Source organism: Anomalospiza imberbis, chromosome 16 (genome assembly GCF_031753505.1).
Source record: "Anomalospiza imberbis isolate Cuckoo-Finch-1a 21T00152 chromosome 16, ASM3175350v1, whole genome shotgun sequence".
In the NCBI taxonomy this organism is placed as follows: domain Eukaryota; kingdom Metazoa; phylum Chordata; class Aves; order Passeriformes; family Viduidae; genus Anomalospiza; species Anomalospiza imberbis.
This window is the reverse complement of record NC_089696.1, coordinates 1,811,674-1,829,998: the sequence shown is the minus strand read 5'-3', so window position 1 is coordinate 1,829,998 and position 18,325 is coordinate 1,811,674. Positions and strand designations below refer to the sequence as shown.

The following is an 18,325-nucleotide window of genomic DNA, read 5'->3' as shown; positions in this document are numbered from 1 at the left end:
GTTGTTGGCTGCTTATGCCTGCCTTCTTTGTGCCCCATGGAGAGAGCTGGGAAATACAAGGAGTGTGTTTAAATGGAAAGCATGTACTGCTCAGCTTATGTATCTTGTCTGTTCCTGAGCTGGAGAGCTGGGAAGCACTCCCCAGCGGTGCCTGTCTCCATGAGGGAGATCCTAAATAACATCCTGGGGTGCCTTGGGTGTCAGACCACGGGGCCTGGAGTTGTCAGCAGTGTGTGCTGCCATAAGTGTGAGTAGGAAGCATACCCCTGCAACTCACAGGCAGTGTGGAAACTTTTCCTTTGCCTAGTGGAGGCCCAATTCCAGAGCAGGGGAGTCATGGAGGCAAATCCAGCGTGGCCACATTCAGAAGAGCTGGCTTGCCAATGTCCATCTGCAGATGGCCTCAGGTGTTGGCATCTCTTGGGCCCGGGCTGGGAGGGTGCTTTTTCCAAGGGGGAATTCTCAAGCAGTTTTGCAGACCTGTACGTATGAATGATGGTGTACCTTGATTCTCCCTCTCCTGACTGACCTTTTCCATTGCTTTGCAGAAAGGAACTAGTGGAGCTGTGCTGCTAACAAGCTCTTCCTCCTTAAGTGTACTGGCTCCATCCTACAAGTCCAACAACCCAAAGCTGCCAGCTGCCCTCAGCTCCACCCCGTTAGGTATTATCTCTCCTATTCATTCTTTCCCTCTCCATGTCATCTCCTTCAGTTCCGACTCCTCCCCAAAAGCAGGAGTTTCCAAGGATGCAATAGTTACGGGACCTGCTCCGGGAACTTTCCACCACGGCCTCGGGCACAGTGAGTATCCTGCTGGTCACCTGTGTGTCACTTGTGCCTGTGCTCCCACACAGAACATCAGTGCTCTGCTGGGCTGCCCCATTGCACACCAGCCCATCTCTCTGGCTGTTGCTTTGTGCTGTGGTCCTTGCTTTTGTATCTCCAGCAGTTGCATTTGGAGAACCTTGGGCACATCCCTAGAGCTCACCCAGAAGTGCCAATAACTGGAACCCGACCTCTGCTACCTGCTGCAGCTCCTCTGCTCATTTCTGTCTTGGATGTGTATTTGTTCCTTTTTCCCTCTCCTCTCTTTGTTTTCTCTCTAGGTCTTCTGGCTGGTTTGCACTCCAGCCCCCACCACGCAGCGCCACTCCCACACTCTGCCCTGTCCACTCATTTACCACAGAGTTTGCCAGGTAACTTGTCAGATGCTCGTGTTTGTCTTCTCCCTCGTGAGTCTATCTCAGCAGATCCTTCCTTCAGGGCTGGAGCCAAAGGGGTTGTCCATGTTTTCCAGCTGTGTAGTTGTCACTAAAGCCTCTCTGAGGTACAGAGTGAGGGGCTGGGAGCAACCTGGACTGGTGGAAGGTGTCCCTGCCCATGGCAGAGGGTGGAACAGGATGGGCTTTAAGGTCCCTTCCAACCCAAGCTATTCTGTGATTAGGAAGAAATTCTTGGCTGTGAGGGTGGGGAGGCCCTGGCACAGGGTGCCCAGAGCAGCTGTGGCTGCCCCTGGATCCCTGGAAGTGTCCAAGGCCAGGTTGGACAGGGCTTGGAGCAGCCTGGGATAGTGGAAGGTGTCCCTGCACATGACAGGGGTGGAATGGGATGGGCTTTAAGGTCCCTTCCAATCAAACCATTCTTGGATTCTGTGATTTCTGGAATGATGAGTCCTCAGTGCTTACAGCAAGTGTTGGTTCCCGCAGGTACTTGGAATTACCCTGCCAGGATGAAAGCTGTGCCTGTTCGTGCACAGCCTGCCAGGACTACTCTGGAATGAATATTCCAGCTCTGGGGAGTTTTGTTCCTGGTGGCCTACATAAAATGTGTCAGACCAGACTGTCTTGTGTCTGTGCACTGAGTTAATTGCCAGCATCTCCCTCACAACAAGTTTGTAGTGTAAATGCAGATTGCTCCACTTGCTGCTCGCAACATAAGGATTTGGCAGTTAAGCCTGTTCCTGCCCCAGTTTGATGCCTGCAGAAGTGATGCATAAAACAAGACTTTTCCAAAGAAGGAGAGAAGTAAGGAAAATTGAAATTCAGCGCCAGCAGATCGTGCTTACCTGCTTCGGGGAGCTGCTTATTCCCCTGATAACTCCTATTTCTGCTTTCTTAGGTGTGTTCTGTAGCACTTCAGTGCAGTTCAGTGCCATTATCTTAGTACTTGCTCCTGTTGGGATGGTCTTCCTGGGCTAAGTGAGCCTGATTTAGGAGTGCTAGCCTGGTCCTGTGCTGTGTAACCATGTAGCATCCTGGAGGAGTCATGGAATAAAAGGCCTTTGACTGCTGAGCACAGTGCTTGTTTGCTGAAGAAGGAAGAGTATGAAAATGCAAAGAATTGGTTGGGTTTGCTTCCTTTGCTGAAGTTTGATGTGGGTTGTGCCGTGCTGGTGTGGTAGAGCTGAAGAAGGTCCTGGCAGTGATCACTGGTGTGACAGACCCTTCCTTCCTGTTTGTAAATCACACTTCTGGAATGAGATCAGAGATTGCACCTTGAACATGGCTTGTGCAATATATTCCATGTCACTGAGGAGCAGCTCTTTGTCCCTTTAGTTGAGGGAGTTCACAGTGATCACTTCAGTGTTGTTCATAGGGCTTATAACAGAAGAATTTTTTGATGGACTCTTCAGCAGGATGTAGGGCCAGAAGAGAAAAGACCACTGGGAATAAGTGAAGGAAAATTGACTATGGATCCAGCTTCAGCAAGGACCTGCTTTCTTTCTTGGAGTTTTCACTTAAAGATTGGAGATGGAGCCTGCTGCTGCCATCTCTTGGAACATTTCCAGTTCTGGTGTTTTGGAGGAGAACACAGTAGATATTTAAGTGACTCCCATAACCTTAAAATGAATTCCTGTGTTTTGTGGCACAGGCTGTGTTTGGCTGTGCCAACACGTGCCCACAGCTGCATTGCTGTGTTTGAATACTGCAAGATGCGTCAGGGGTTGCTGCAAATGCAAGACAAGTGATGCCTTAAATAAAAGTGCTTTTATGTCCATGTTCATCCGAAAGCCTCTGAGCAAAGAGCATCCAGTGCTTGCCTGTGTGTGGTCGGTGCTTCCGTTGCTGGTGGAGGTTCCTTGTGCTGGGGCTGGGAATGTGGTGCTGGGAATGTGCTGGGCTGAGCTCTTGCATGCAAAGGAGATGTTCTTGGCCTGGAGGAGAAGCTGCTGCTGCACTGCTGGGTGCCACTGCTGCTTAGCTGCACGTCTCAGTACTCCATTTGTTCATCACAGTCTGAAGTAGTTTTAATTGCTCCTGGAAAACTTTTGCTTCCATAAACTTCCTTCCTTTTTCTCTCTTCAGTGCATTTTCTCTTGTCCTCCACATCCATTCCTTTCTGTTCCATCAGTGATGAGATTCCTATGGATCCTGTTGCTATCACTGGCCACCTAAAGCCTTCATTGAAAAAGCACCTAATTAAATAATTCAAAAATAATCAGTAGAGCCCCTAAAGCCCTACCTGAAAAGAGTTTTTAGGTGAGGGGTTTGCCTCTTCTCCCACACAACCAGTGACAGGACAAGAGGAAACAGGAAAGTTGAGGTTAGACATCAGGAGGAGTTTCTGTATGGAAATGGTGGTCAGGCATTGGCAGGGGCTGTCCAGGGAGGTTTGGAGTCCCTGGAGGTGTCCAAGGAAGGCTTGGACATGGCACTCAGTGCTCTGGGCTGGGAACAGGCATGAGATGGGTCACAGGTTGGACTCCATGGTCTTGGAGGTCTTTTCCAACCTCAGTGATTCTGGGGTTACAACAACAAAAATGTACAACAGGTTACTTCCAACCACCTGTTGGTAAGGCAACCACACCATGTATTTTGGGATTCCTGGAGGGGGAGATGTGTCAGGGTGGATTTAGAGAAGGGCACAGGCTGAGGGGTTCCCTGGAAGCTGGAATTGTGCTGTGGGGCTTCTGCTGGGAGCCCATGGGGACCCTCAGTGCTTCCTTTGTCCCTTCCTCTGAGGCTGGGCTGCTCCCAGTGGAGAGATGTCCCCAAGCACATCCTCTTCTTCTTGTTCCCTTGGTGCTGGGAAGGAAGAGTATGTCTTTCCCTCTGTGCAGAGGCCTGGCTGTCCCAGCTGCCCACCCTCCATGGGCTGGTGCTGAACCCCTTCCCAGCTGTTTTATTTTCTTTCAGATGCTTCTCAGCTTCACGGCAAAGGGTCCAATGCACAGCAGCGCAAGTTGTGACGCCTGCAAGGAGGGGAGCTCCAGCACCCATAGGATAAAACCCAGAGGAACAGGTCATGGACTTTGGATACCAGCTATGTCTTTTAATTTCTTCTATTTTTTTTTTTCTATTTTATTTTTAATGACAACTGGAGAGACTGAACTGCAACAAGGAACTCATTGGGGAATCTGCTCAGAGGCTTTCAGAGCTGAGCCCCACACGTGGGGCCACCTGGAGCCATGCCCTGATGAGAGGAGCCTTTTGTAGCACTATTTATTGCTGCTGCCCTTCCTGCATTCCCTGGCACTGGCAGGAGCTGGAACTCGCAGGGAGGCTCGGGTGGTCCTGCAGTGGATTCCCACCCACCTGTGTCTGTAGCTGCCAAGTACCTCCAAGTCCAGTTACCTCCTTGGTCTCCCTGTGGAGGGTATGAAAGGTGCTTCTTTCTTCTGCTTTGGATTTACTTGGATAATTCTAGCACTGCCAGTGCTTTCTTGAAGACATTTGAGTAACTTTCCAATTGTACTATAAAACTGTGCTACCCTTAGTTGGAGGATTTAACATTTCCTGTGTGGTGAATCTGAGGAACCACCTTATGTTCCCCTCTGGAGGAGAAGGAAGACTCTTTAGAGACTAAAGACATTTTTAGATGCAGTCATCAACATTTAGAATTCTACTTCTTTTGAGTTTTTGGATTTTCATCCTTCCAAAGGGATGCTTTTTTCCTGCTCAGTTTTATCCTCATTGCCATCGAATGCATTGGATTGAATGGGATACTTAGCATGTCACATGGATCGGGAGACATAATTCCAGTGCCTTTTATGGTGGAGCAAGAATGGACTAGTGACACACATTTCAGCCCTATTTTGTGTGCTCCTCAACCCTTTTTTAATCATCCTGTATTTAAAATGTATTCTGGTTTATTTAACAGAGCTTTTTATGGTTGCACATCAGAGAAAAAAAAAAAAAAAAGCTGCACTGTCTGGACTTCAGTGGTGACCTGGTGACTGAGCACAGTCCCAAATCCAGCAGGAGCACCAGTTCTCATCCCAGTATGTGCAGGCGGGTTCCAGGCCCTCCCCTAAAGCCATTCTTTCCTAGGTTGTGAGTTAAGATCAGTTTGGTGGGCAGAGGGAAGGAGCGAGATGAGCCAAGGTCACGACCTGTCAAATGAATTCCAGAGAAAAACACTGCTCTCCTCAATGGTACCTGCACCAGGATCATGTGCTCAGCACAGCTGCAGGAACGGGGACCATCCACAGTCAGGGGGTGTCTTTTCTCGTTCATTTTTTTAACTTTGGAGCTAAATAGTCCCCCTGTGCACCCCCTTTCAGGCTAATGCAGGCTGAGGCTCCACCTGAGCTTTCTGAGGTTTGGTTTCCTGCTCTGCCCAGTCTGTCTTCTCTCAGGCCCCCACAGCCACATCCCAGCTGTGCAGGGGTAGTGCTGATCTATGTAGAATTTACTGGTATTCCAAGGAAAAGCTTGTAGCTTCCTCCTTGAGCTTTGGGGAAGGATGCTGACCCCAGGATATCAGCAAATGTCTGCTTTAGTTTCCTCTGGTTTTTATTAAGATCTGAGAAAGACTGTTTTCAATTTGAGCTGATACATAACTGCCCAGGATCAGTGAGTTGATTGTATTTCAAATTAATGGATACAGCTCAGATTTCAAGTCTGTTTCCAGAAAATACCTAGGCTGTAGCAAAAAGCCAAAGACAGAACTCGTGTGGGTAGAGCGAAGCACAGCATTTCTTGGTGGACTCTGAGCAGTGGATGTCGCCTGGTTCCTGTTGAAGGCCTCATCCTGAGGGGTGCTTGGCACCTTCACCTTCCCCTGGGAGCTGAAAGCTTGGGACACCTGGCAGGACAGGGGCTCTCAGCGAGTGACTCGAGGTACTGGTTCTCCTCCCTCTCTTTGCTTTCACTTGAATGCTTCTGCTGGGAAGCCCCCGTGTGCGCGGCCGGAGCAGAATGCCCTCCTTCTAGGAATTTAGCGAAGCCTCTTGCCTCAGGGAAATGTTTATGTGGTGGAAATTCTGTGGGATATTTTTTCTTTACATGCTATAATGAATGAGTGAGTGGTGTGCAGCAGAGTGGCAGCAAGGCAGGCCCATGCAGAGCAGCTGATGGGAAGCCAGGCTGGCACCTCTGCCTTGGTGAGGCAACTTGCAGCGCTTCCAGGATGGAATGGGGAGGGATAGGCTCCCATGGCACTTACCTGGGGATAGCAGTTCCTTTTGGGTGTAAGAGCTGCAGTTTACTATTCTATTTTTTTTTTATGTGTGCTGGCACTGTCTTGCTGAAGATGGTGGGGGTGGTATGAAAAATGTTAATCTTGTACAGAACAACTCAATAAATTGTTTCAAACTTTCCAAAATGCCTTTTCCCCCCAATTTCCTTACCTCCATTCCCCGATTTTGTTTCCAAGAATTTCTGTTGCAGCTTGGATGCTCATCTGTGTCTCGATTGAGTAATGAATTATTGACTGTTTTAAAGTCTCCTACATGGTGAGTGAATGGCAGCTGTGTTACAGCTGTTGGCAGGGGTAGGAATGTTTCTTCTCATTCCCTGTGCTCCTAATGGTGCTTGAAGTTGGCCTCTGCTTTAAAGGACATGTGGGGCTCAGACCCCAGAGCACCAGTGAGATCCTCCCTGATCTCTTTATTCACAAAGGTAAAATAGTAGTGTTAATCCCCAGAGCCAGGAGGAATAAGCAGGGAATGCTTATGACTGCTTTTGTGGACTTCGCCAGGGTTTGGGTATTAGTTGAAATTTGGGCAAAAGGAAGTGCATGGGCTCTGAAAGGTACCATCCCAGTGTAATCCACTGTTCTCCTGCAGTCAGTCACATTCTTTAGTGCACTTCACTCCCATCTAATGCTGCTCATTAGTCCCAGCTTCAATGGTGCTCCAGCAGTTTCCCCTTGGAAAAGAGCCAACAGCTAAAATGAATAATCTTAGTGTTTTATTTCTGACTCCTAAATGGCAGCTTCTTGTACAGCCAAAGATCAGGAGGCTGCCATAATTAATAAAGACCAAACACCTTCTGATTGGAACCACTGCATTTTTATTTTGTACTATAAATAGAATTCCCCTCTATTCCCCATTCCCTTACACAAGTAAATGAAACATGTAGCTGCATGTAACTCCATCCAGGAAAACACCAGCACTTACAGCTTTTAACCACGAGTGAAGGAGCTGTCTGTGGGAGGCCCTCTGCATTGGGTTCCCTTGCATGCTGTGCACAAGCCCTTGTGTCTGGTGGTTCTGCCATCTCTTCATGTCCTTCTCCTTGACCTCTGGGGTGTGTGAATGCTCCTCCTGCATCAATGGCTGGTGCCATCAAAGTACACCTTCATTCTTCCCCAGCAGCACAGGCACAGAGGTGAACAAATGGTGGTGGTGAGTTTTGACGTGGTGATTCTGGGCTGAAACCTTGGCTTCCACAGAGCTGGTTTTCTCAGAGGGCGAGCCCATCACCGAGTCAGTTGTTCACAGTGGGACTGTCTGGCTTATCAACATGCAGCTGATGTAACCAGCTCCTGCTGGTCACCTCGGAGTCACCTGGACCTTCAGTCTCCTGACACGGCTTCGTACATGACTATGTGAGTAGGAGTTGAGGAAACTGCAGGTTCTACTGAGTCTTTTGGATTTGAGGCACTTCTCTGTCCTAAGGCTTTCTCTTGTTTTCTGGTAGTCAGGGAGGAAGAGGGGTTTCAGGAGGTTGGCAGATGTTTTCCACTACTGGTGGTGTTTTCTGCAGTGTGTGACAACAAGCGGTGTGGCTGCATAGCATGGCTGGGGCAGAGGCTGTAGCAGTTTGGAAGACGCGAAGGAGGGCGAGGCTTTGCAGTGATCTGGATGTCTGCAAGGTGCTGCAGCTCTGACTGGCTGCTCTTGAAGTGAAGTTTCTAAAGTGGAGCGAGCGCTGTGTAATTGCTTCCGGACACCAAGACTGCCAGCTCCTGGATGGACATCTCCTTGTTGAGGTAACTGTCGTACTGGGCCGTGGTGAGCCTCCCGCTCTTCAGGGCGTCCTCGATGGAGAACTCCCTGCCAGACTTCCTGTCGAGGATCACAGACGATTCCCCGTTGGGACCCTTTATTGAGATCTCCTCCCAGTCACATTCCTGGCTCTTCAGTTTGACAAACAGGCTCCATTCAATGAGGCCGAACACGTGAGCTTCCTCTGGAGACATCTCTTTTCCTGTGTCGGGGTCAATGACCACGATGGAGCGTCTCAGATGGTTCTCTCGTTGCTCCCTCTTGATAGCCACTGTCTTCAGGCGATTCTGGAGTTGCTCAATCTCTGCATCTTTTTCTCTGGATAACTGCTTCAGATCCTCTAACTCTCTTTCCAAAGCTTGGAACCTGGAGTCCAGGTTTATTCCACTGTCCACATGGGTCATGTTTCTCAAATCCTGAGCTTCTGTTGCGGTGAGTTCAATCTCTGACTGCAGTCTCCTTGTTTCCATCAGTAGGTTCTGTTTCTCGAGGTGGAGCTTGTGGTTTTCCTCCCTTAACAAGTCTAGCTCCTTTGAGGACTTGGAATTGTTGAATTCCACCTCGGACAGCCTGGTTTCCAGGCGGTTGAGATCTGCATCCAGCTCCCTCTTGCGCCTACTTTCTTCCTCCAGGTTGCTCTTCAGCTTTTGAATCTCGTACTCTGTGTCTCCTTTGTCCACTTGGACACTCTCTGAAAAGACCACTTTCTCCTTGACCTCCATCTTCTCCAAAGAAAGGAGCTTCTTTCTCAGGGCTTCTAGCTCAGTTTGCAGGACTTGCCTGCGGTGCTTCTCTTCTTCTAACTCCAGCTTGAGGAGGGAGTGCTCCTTCTCCTGCTGGGGATCTTGCTGAAGGATCACTTTTTGTTTCACAGTCACTCGTTCTGTCGTTTCTCTTTCCTGTTCTTCCAGCTCGTTCAGCCGGATCCTGAGCCTTTGCACCTCCAGCTCGGCCTCCCTGCGGGCCTGTCTCTCCTTCTCCAGCTCCTCGAGCTGCCGCTCCAGCTCAGAGCGTCTCCTCTGCAGCTTGCGCAGCTCTTCACGGAGGCTGTCAATCTGCTTCAGTTCGCTCTCAATGCTCTGGGAGAAGGAGTTCACCTCCGCTTTCAAGGCAGGATCCTGCTCATACTTCACTACTTCCTGCTGGACCACTTTCTCCTTCACTTGGGAAAGTTCTTCCTCCTTCAGTCTTACTTTTTCTTCTTGGAGAAGACGTTCCCTCTCCAGGTCGATGTGCTTCATTTGTTCATCTGCCAGCTGCACTCGCAGCGACTCTACCTCCTCTCTAGTCTTGGGGTCTTCCCGAAACTGGAGGATTTCTTGAACAACTTCCTTCATTTGCACTTGAGGTTTGGTGTCTTTCAAAGCTTGTATCTCTTGTTTCAGCTGGTAGATCTCCAGGTCAGCCCTTTCGATAGCTCCGGTCCTCTCTATGATTTCCTCACGGAGTCGCTGTAGCTCCTTTTCGGTTTCTGGATCATTCTTGTACTTAATGACCTCCTTAATGACTTCTTTGACTTCTACCAGGGGCCCTCTGTTCTTCAGAGCAGCCAGCTCGTTCTGGCAGCTCTTCAGCTGTTCGTCCCCACCGCGGTACCTCCTCTCCTGCTCTACCAGCTCCAAGCGAAGGTTGGCAACTTCATTCTCAGCCTTGGGGTCTGGGCGCACAATCTCACGCACTTTCTCCTGAACAACCACCTTGGAGTTCTCCTCCTCCAGCTGCTGGATCTTCCTGAGCAGTTCAGCCTTTTCCCGCTCATTGGAGCGGCCCTTGGACTTCTCATCTTCGTACTGGCGCCGGAGCTCGTTCACCTCCCTCTCAATGGCCAAATCTTTCTCCACCTTCAGCACCTCCTTGACGGTGATTTTGCCCTCGGCAATGGCCCGTTCCTTCTCCAGACGCTTGAGCTTGTCCTGGAGGAAGCTGAGCTCTTCCTCGTGCTTCTGCCGAAGGGCGCTCTCCCTCTCCTTGGTCTCCTGCAACATCCGGAATTCCATCTCCAGCTGGGGGTCGTTTTGCAGCTTCAGCACCTCCTTCTCTGTCACCTTCTCCTGCTCTTTGTTCTTCTCGCTGGACAGCACAGCAATTTGTTGGCGTAAGAGGATGACTTCACTCTCCCTGGTCCCTTCCTGCCTCCTGAGCTCTTCCAGTTCCTCTTTGAGTTTCAGGATTTCAGCAGCTTGAGCCTTATCTTGTTCAATCCTCAGCACCTCTTTCACTATGTACTCCTGCCCTCCTTCCCTCTTCTCGTGCTCCAGGACTCGCAGCCGGATTTTAAGAGCCTCCAGCTCATCCTGGAGCGCCTGGTTCTTGCGCTGCTCCTCTGCCAGGTTTTGCTGCAGTCTGTGGAAACTCTCCTCCAGCTGGGGGTCAGGCACCTTCTTCACCAGTTCTTTCTTCACCACAGTTTCTTGGGGCTTCTGGTTTTGCAGGTGGACAATGTTGTTCTGAATGGCTTCAATCTCTGCCTCGAGCTGTTGCCGACGCTGAGTCTCATCCTCAAGCTCTTTCTTCAACTTCCAGACTTCTTCCACAGGCCTTACAGACTTCTTGGTCTGGGCAGAGTCTTGTGTCACCTGAATCTCTGGCTGCTGTTGTTGGCAAAAGGATCAAAAAAATTTAGTCAAAAAAATCCAGTTAATCACACTTTTGGTGCTTATCATCACAGAATCATTTAGGTTGGAAAAAATCTCCAAGATCATCAAGTCCAACCTGTGACTGATCCCCACCTTGCCACCCAGCCCAGAGCACGGAGTGTCACGTCCAGTTGTTCCTTGGACACCTCCAGGAATGGTGGAACACATCCACCACCTCACTGGGCAGCCCCTTCCAAGGCCTGACCACCCTTTCAGTGAAGAAATTTCTCCTGATGTTTCACCTGACCCTCCCTGTTTCCCCTTGTCCTGTCCCTGTTCCCTGGGAGCAGAGCTCGACCCCACCCCTGGCTGTCCCCTCCTGTCAGGAGCTGTGCAGAGCCACAAGGTCCCTCCTGAGCCTCCTTTTCTCCAGGCTGAGCCCCTTTCCAGCTCCCTCAGCCCCTCCTGGGGCTCCAGCCCCTTCCCAGCTCTGTTCCCTTCTCTGGACACACTCCAGTCCCTCCAAGTCCTTCTTGTCATGAGGGGCCCAGAACTGCACACAGAACTCAAGGTGCCTCAGCAGTGCCAGCACAGAGGCACGGTCATTGCCCTGGTCCTGCTGGCCACACTGTTCCTGACCCAGACCAGGAGATTGGTGCCTCCAACAAAGCAACAGGAGGGAGTTGAGCTATGGCAAACTCTGAGCAGGGTGGATTTACAAACAGACCTCTCTGCAGGTTCCTAGCCTGAGAAGTCCTTTTTGCAATGCTTGCTGCTGTCAGAACAAAGCTCTGAGCCACAAGGGACACTAATTCTGCCACAGAATGGCTAACAAAGAGTTAAAAACTATATGGAGCTTCCTAGGATGAGTGGGCAATGGGACTGGGGGGTGGTCTGTGCAATTTAAGTGTCTGCTGATTAATGCTTTAGGGGGACAGACACCAGCTAGACTTGTTCCCAGTTCAGCCTGTATTGGCAGACCCCACCTGTGCCATTCACACGTGTCCTTGGGTCCTACACGTGTCCCTTCAGCATCACCTTGCTCCTGTGATCACTCACCTGCCGCAGGAGGCTCTGGGCAAACTCCAGGTTCTGCAGCCTCTGCTTGTTCACAGCGTTCACTTCTGTGTATTTGGCTGCCAGAACAGCTTCCTGCAGTGCAAAAACGTGTTGGGAAGAGCTTGAGAAGGCCAGAAACAATCAGGCCCTAAACTGGTAGTTCTGGGTCCTCCTCTAAAAACCTACAGCAGTGAACTGCTGAGTTTTGGGGGAGGGAGAGGGATTCTCATGCACAGACACACTCATGGTCATATTGTGATTTTTCTACTCAAGCAAAAACAGGTGCAGTAAGAACCAGGTGAGGAAGCTGAGGAAGAGCCAGGTGGACACTTTTACCTGCCTCTATAGGCAGGATGAGTTTGAGGCAGGTAGCAAACAGATCCTGCATAAGTAAGGAGCTTGTGGCCTCATCTCACTGTAAGAATTTCTTTCTTTGGTGGTGAAATCTCTCTGAAAGTCTAGAGAAGGGAAAAACTCCCAGGTTTTTGGCTTTTCTCCTCCTTTTTCCCTTCCAAAAGTGTTAAATCCTGCATTTTCCCTCTCTCATTCTGGCCAGCCCAGTTCAAACAAATGATGAAAAATCCCTTCCTCCTGATTCCCTGTCCTTCCCTGTGGTTCCCTGTGGGACCAACGTCCCCACAGTAAATGTAGATGTCTGCAAACCCCCAGTGGTCCCAGTGAGCTGGCCTCTGCTTCAGCTCTCCTCTGGCCAGCCCTTGCTTACCTCCTCCTTCACTTTGGCAGCTGGGGACTGCAGCCTGGGCTTCTTGCTGGTGTAGCCATTCCGGCCGTTCTCGAGGTCCAGGATGGACCGCAGCTTCTCAGCTTCCAACTCATAGTCCTGTGGAAAGACATTCCCGGGAGAAATGTGAAATTACTGCATCCCCTTCACGCACAGGCTCCTCCTAAGCTGCCCTGGCTTTAACAACTTCACCCCTTGACCCATTTTTTGGGAAGGCCACAAAACCCCACCCTCTGCTCTGGAGCCAGGCTGGGAGAGCTCATCTGGAGAAGAGAAGGCTCCAGGGAGAGCTCAGCGCTCCTTCCAGGGGCTAAAGGGGCTCCAGGGGAGCTGGAGAGGGACTGGGGACAAGGGCCTGCAGTGCAAGAACAAGGGAAAATGGCTTCCCACTGGTAGAAGACAGGGTTAGATGGGATATTGGGAAGGAATTGGCCCTGGCACCGGTTGCCCAGAGAAGCTGTGGCTGCCCCGGATCCCTGGAAGTGTCCCACGCCAGCAACTTGGAGCAACTTGTGATAGCGGGAGGTGTCCCTGCCCATGGCAGGGGATGGAATGAGATGGGCTTTAGGGTCTCTTCTAACCCAAAGTACTCTGTTTCTCTGTTCTCTCACAGGCAGAATTTCAGTCCTTACCTTCACTGCCTGCTGGTACTGCTGAGCTGTGGCAGAGACCTTCTGCACCTCCTGTTCCTTGCTTGCAATGTCACTGAGCAGTGCCTGGGTGCACAGAGATACAGATCAGAGGGAACACAACATCCAAATGCATCCTTCAGCCTTTTTGGGGGTTACCATTAAATTTACAACCCTGAGAATTCCAACCTCCTTGAGCAGCCCTGCTTTGTGCAAACAAGGCACAGGAGGACCACAGGACATTAGAGCACAAGAATAAATCTAATAAACATTATATTTTTCTATTTGATGTTCAGAAGCTATCTAAGTTCTGGTTTTTCTAGTCTAGTTCCCTCTTCTCTCCCTGTGGAGCCCAGGGTGCTCTGGGAATTACCGCTTGGCTCTTGAGCTTCATCTCCACTTGCTGGATGTTGTCAGTCTCCTGGGGCTCGTAGTTGGGGATGTTGCACAGGAACTGGTTCACCTTGTCGTAGTTGGTGCGGTAGTTGGAGTAGGCATTTTTTGCTTTCTGCAGGGTTTGTGTTCTGTGGGTGAAATCAGCTCAGCTTCAGTCCTGTCCCAACTCCCATGCCTGCTGCAGACACCTCTTAACCCATCCCACTTCCCCTGCTCCCTAAAGACATGGATTTGAGCCAGAGTTGTTCTCCTGGCATCTCTGTTGCAAGAGACCTAATCCTTGTTTTCCCAGCTCTACCCAGCCAGCCCATGCCAGCAACATCTCCCTCTTCCTCCTCAGACCTCCCTGGAAGCCCTTCTGCAACTCCTCCTTCCCCAGGACCGTGTTGTGCCTCCTCCAATTCCAGTGTGGTTCCACCTCCACAGCAAACATCCCGGCTCTGCTGCCCTGGAGTCTCACCTGTGGTCAATCTGCTTGCTGAGGTTGTTGAAGCGCTGGTTGAGCTTGTAGAGCTCTGCCTCCTGGCGCTCGATGTCGGGGCAGTGCTCCTGGAACTTGCTGGCCAGGGTGTTGGAGCACGTCTTGGTCCTCTGCAGGTTCTGCTCGGCCTCACTGAGCAGGAACTTCTTGGACTGGAGCTCACTGCCCATGGCCTGTGGGGAAAAAGCAGGAGAGGGGGATTCTCTGGGGTTTCACACAGTTATCACCCACATTGACTTCAGCAACTGCACTGGAGCTGCAGGGCTGAGCTCCAGCAGTGCCACCAGTTGTGGAAAAAAACAACTTGAAGGGCAGAACCACCTGATAAACCTGACAGGGAGAAAAGCTACCTCTTATTCCCTCCTCGACCTGCTGACCTTTAAAAGTAACCGTGCAATGTGCAAAATAGCTGCTGCTTCTCATGCAAGGCTTAGATCCTGTTCTTGCCAGTGCAGCAACTGTGGAAGGAGCAGTGAAAGCTCTTCCATGTTAGTCTGAACTTGGGATTTGATGGAAAAGATGAAGGAGCACAGAAAATTCTGGCCTAGCCAGTTCTTGGTCTTTCTATAGCAGAAGAATTGCCAGTTTGGGTAGTTTTTCCAAGCAATAACTGTTCTCAAAGCCTTGCCAGGCCCATCCTTCCAGGATCAGGCCACTGTGTTGCTTTTCCCAGACCATTTTATCCTTCACTTCTCTAAGAATCACAGAAGGTTTTAGTTTGGAAAAAAACTTAAACTCATCTCATTCTATCGCTGCCACGGGCAGGGACACCTTCCACTGTCCCAGACTGCTCCAAGTCCCATCCAACCTGGCCTTGGGCACTGCCAGGGATCCAGGGGCAGCCACAGCTTCTCTGGGCACCCTGTGCCTGGGCCTCCCCACCCTCACAGGGAAGAATTTCTTCCTAATATCTAATTCAAATCTTTCCTCTTTGAGTTTAAAACCATTCCTGTTGTCCTGTCAGTATCTGCCCATGTAAAAAGTCTCTCTCCCTCTCTTTTATAAGCCTCCTTTAGGCCCTGCAAGGGGCTCTAAGGACTCCCTGGAGCCTTCTCTTCTCCAGGTGAGCACCCCCAGCTCTCCCTGCCTGGCTCCGGAGCAGAAGGGCTCCAGCCCTTGATGTGTTTTCTCTGGACCTGCTCCAACAAGTCCATGACTTTCTTGTGCTGAGGCTTCCAGACCTTAACACAGGAAGGGTCTCACAAGGGTAGAGTAGAGAGGGAATGAGGAAATCAGTCTGCACTAGTCCTTTCATCAAATCACAAGACTTCAAGTGGCATTGAATTGGACTGTGTTGGATTGGATTTGAGGATGGGAGGTGTTTGTGTCTGAAGTAGGTGGGGATCACTGCGGTCAATGTGAGTTCTCACCCCCAGCTGGGGGAGGCCATTCTGTCACCAACAGATCCAAGCTTTTGAGTTGAGCAGAAATCCCCACAGCTTTTGGAAAGTGTTTGTGCAGGTGCAGCATGCAGACAAGGCAGGAAACTTACCAGCAGTTCTTCCTTCTTCCTGTCCACCACCCTCAAGTCCTCCGGTACCGTGTCATCTATGACCAGCTTGTTCTCATAGGTTGACAGCAGGTCTCGGCCTTGCTGGAGGCTCCTCTCCAGGTGTGTGGCCACCTCAACTCTGTAAGGACACGAGGAAGGTGTTTAAGCACACCTGCACCCTCCTCCTGCAGGATCCTGCCTTAGGTCGGGCTCAAGCCGGGATTTAAGCCATGACTTACTTCTCCTGGGCAGCGCTGAGCAGCTGCACCACGCGCTCGTACTTGTTATTGGTGTCCTCCACCTTGTTCCTCACCAGGGTTGCACTGCCCGTGTTGGGCACAGATTGGATGAAGGCCTCGCACTCCTGGATCTTCCTCGCTTTCTCAGGCTCGATCCGACGGACCTCATTGGTGATGTTCTGCAGGAGGAACAAAGCCTTTAGAGCAGCTGAGCCAGGACTTGGTGGCTACAGAGGAGCCACACTTGGCTGTCCAGGGTGAGGAAGGAAGTCAAGGCTGAGGATTTGTGTTTGGTGGAAGGTGCCTTCCAGCCCTGCAGAGCACAAAAGGATATTTTTGGCTGACTTTCTTTTGACCTGTCTCTCTTTAGCGAGGAAACTCCAGCTGGGGAGTGGTTCCCAGCAGCTCCAGCTCTGTCAGGGACATGCTGGGTTCATCTGGGCTGTGGGCTCTGACAGACGAATCCTTGCCTGGACATCAAAGTGCTGCAGGCAGTTGGGGCAATTTGCTTTCTCTTGTGGTAGCACCTGGATTTTGACACAGCCCTGGGCAAGTGATGTAACCAGGACCTGAACTTCCTCCTAAACCAAGGGAGGTTTGTGGCACGGAGCCTGGCTTAATTAGGGGTCTGAAAAAGAGGAAAGGAGCTGGATGCTACTGGCACTGGAGGCCGGAGGAGCAGGTCCACAAGGAGAAACTGCCTCGGACCACAGGGGTTTTCCTGTTCCTCTCTGAGCTGGTGGTAGTGGTGGCAAAGCTAACTGTGCTCAGATGGTAGGCAGGATAAAACCCTGAGGGCTCCTCTCTCATCCTCACAGCCGCTACCTGCAGCCATCGCCTTTTTCCCATTTTGCTGAGCTGGGCCAGAAGCAAGGCAAAGGTTTTGGGCTTCTGAGGCTGCTCCTAGGGCTGCTCCCCATCTCTACTGGAAGAAGCCGTGAGCATCGCTCCACACCCCATTTCCAGGGCTCAGGGCGCACTTTGAGCACCCTTGGCTATTGAGAACCCTGCCGGAGACCCTTTGGGAGCACGGCCTCTGTCAGGCACCGTCCCTCAGCTCCGAAGCCCCACCTTGAGGTCCTTGGAGCGCTCGGTGCTGTCCTGCACTGCCCGGCTCTGCTCCAGCGGCGGGCGCAGGTTTGCTGTTATTGCTTTCTCCTGCTTGTCCAGGTCACTGTTGACTTTCTCCAGCCCTGCCAGGAGCTGGCGTCCCCGAACTGATGCAGCATCTGGACAACAAGAGGACACCAGATTAAAGCTGCTGGAGCTGAGTGTGGGCTCAGTCCCACTCCTGAGCCTGGCCTGCTGTGACCACAGCCTGGCTGCTCTGCCCCCCACCCATCCAGCACTGTTGTCCCCAGGACCCTTAGGAGATGGGAATATCCTCATAAGATGCTCCACCACCTAAGTTCAAGCCTTTTTGTGCCCCAGGCTGCCCTCCTGCCCCACACCTCCGATGCTGTCTGCCTTCAGCCCCTCATAGCGCTGCTGGAGAACGTTCTTGCAGTTGTTGGTCTTCTCCTTCACGGTCACGTAGAGCTTGGCAATTCTGCAAAACGGGACAGCAGGAGTTCAGTCAGACCCTGAGCCTCTCCATCACCTCGTCACTATCCCGGCGCTGCTCCAGGAAGGAGCTCCAGTTCTGGAGAGGTTGTGGGGGCTGCTCCCTCGAGGCAGCCATGAAGCAGGCGGGGGAAAAAGCACCCTCACCCCATGTTGGGGTAGAGCAGCGTCTTCATTAGAACAGGGGAGAGGCAGCCAGGCAGGTACCTGCCTGCCGAGGGAGCAGTGGGCAGCTCCCCCTGCCATAACGACCCCCCAGAGCAGGGGGAACCTGGGTGGCTCTGAGCTGGCCCCCGTTTGCCAGGTGGGATCTTGTGGGCAAGCAGGAAGGGCCAGGAATCCCTCCGGGAGGAAGCCCGAGGTCTCGAGAAGGCAGGGCTTCACTGTGGGGATCAGGGCAGGAGCCCCGGGGCGCCAGAGCGGGGTGCAGCGCCGGTGGCAGGGCCTGGGGCTGGGGAAGGCAGGGGCCGGAGGGGCAGCGGGACGGCCCTGCCCCAGGCGGGGCACGTACTGGTCTGCCAGGGCTATCGCTTCTGGGTCGGGCGGGGGGATCATGAAGCAGACCCCGGGGGCGCTGATGGTGTCTCCTGCGCTGTCGGCCACTTCCCAAACGTCGCCGCTGTTCCTGTGCAGGGTGTAGTGGGCTCCGCGGCTGATCTGGCCCTGGGGGACAGAACCGGTCACAGCAGCACGGCCGGAACCACCGCCCGCAGCCGCGGAGGCAGGAGCGGCACAGCCCCGAGCCCTGCTCGCGGCTTCCCCAGGAGTCTGCCCCTCGCCAGAAACTCTTGTGCCCGCTCCTCCCTGCCCGCAGCCTGCAGGCACCAAGCCGTGCCTCTTGCGACAGCCACGGCAAGCGAATTCCCACTCGGGCAGAGATGAGGAGGCGTTTCCAGGGCCGTGCCCTGCCTTTCCTTCTCGGAGAAGCAGGCAGCTGAGCGAGCTGGAGCTGCTGGCCCCTGTCCCAGCCCTGCC

At 52.0% G+C, this 18,325-nt stretch overlaps 2 protein-coding genes across 8 annotated transcripts in view; one reads left to right on the top strand and one right to left on the bottom strand.

Annotated features, from left to right (window-relative positions):
• UBN1 (ubinuclein 1) overlaps window positions 1-13,468 on the top strand; it is a 34,536-nt gene extending 21,068 nt beyond the window's left edge. For 3 of the 7 annotated variants that reach the window (XR_011004469.1, XR_011004468.1, XR_011004470.1), the window contains 2 exons: window positions 549-1,196; window positions 4,137-4,196. Coding sequence is in view for 3 of the 7 variants with exons in the window: in XM_068206474.1 (XP_068062575.1) it covers window positions 549-801; window positions 1,107-1,196; window positions 4,137-4,189 (396 nt within the window). In the remaining 4 variants the exon portion in view is untranslated. Of the gene's footprint in view, window positions 1-548; window positions 1,197-4,136; window positions 8,755-13,163 lie in introns of those variants that run through there. The other 4 variants (XM_068206475.1, XM_068206474.1, XR_011004467.1 and 1 more) reach the window with 4 other exon arrangements.
• Window positions 7,213-18,325, bottom strand: part of PPL (periplakin) — a 27,072-nt gene continuing 15,959 nt past the window's right edge. The window contains exons 12-22 of the mRNA XM_068206473.1: window positions 17,862-18,013; window positions 17,239-17,336; window positions 16,859-17,016; window positions 15,788-15,966; window positions 15,549-15,687; window positions 14,036-14,229; window positions 13,553-13,703; window positions 13,183-13,266; window positions 12,533-12,649; window positions 11,809-11,901; window positions 7,213-10,764 (exon numbers count right to left, since the gene is read on the bottom strand). Of these exons, the coding sequence (XP_068062574.1) occupies window positions 8,080-10,764; window positions 11,809-11,901; window positions 12,533-12,649; window positions 13,183-13,266; window positions 13,553-13,703; window positions 14,036-14,229; window positions 15,549-15,687; window positions 15,788-15,966; window positions 16,859-17,016; window positions 17,239-17,336; window positions 17,862-18,013 (4,050 nt within the window). The 3' untranslated portion in view covers window positions 7,213-8,079. The remainder of the gene's footprint in view (window positions 10,765-11,808; window positions 11,902-12,532; window positions 12,650-13,182; window positions 13,267-13,552; window positions 13,704-14,035; window positions 14,230-15,548; window positions 15,688-15,787; window positions 15,967-16,858; window positions 17,017-17,238; window positions 17,337-17,861; window positions 18,014-18,325) is intronic.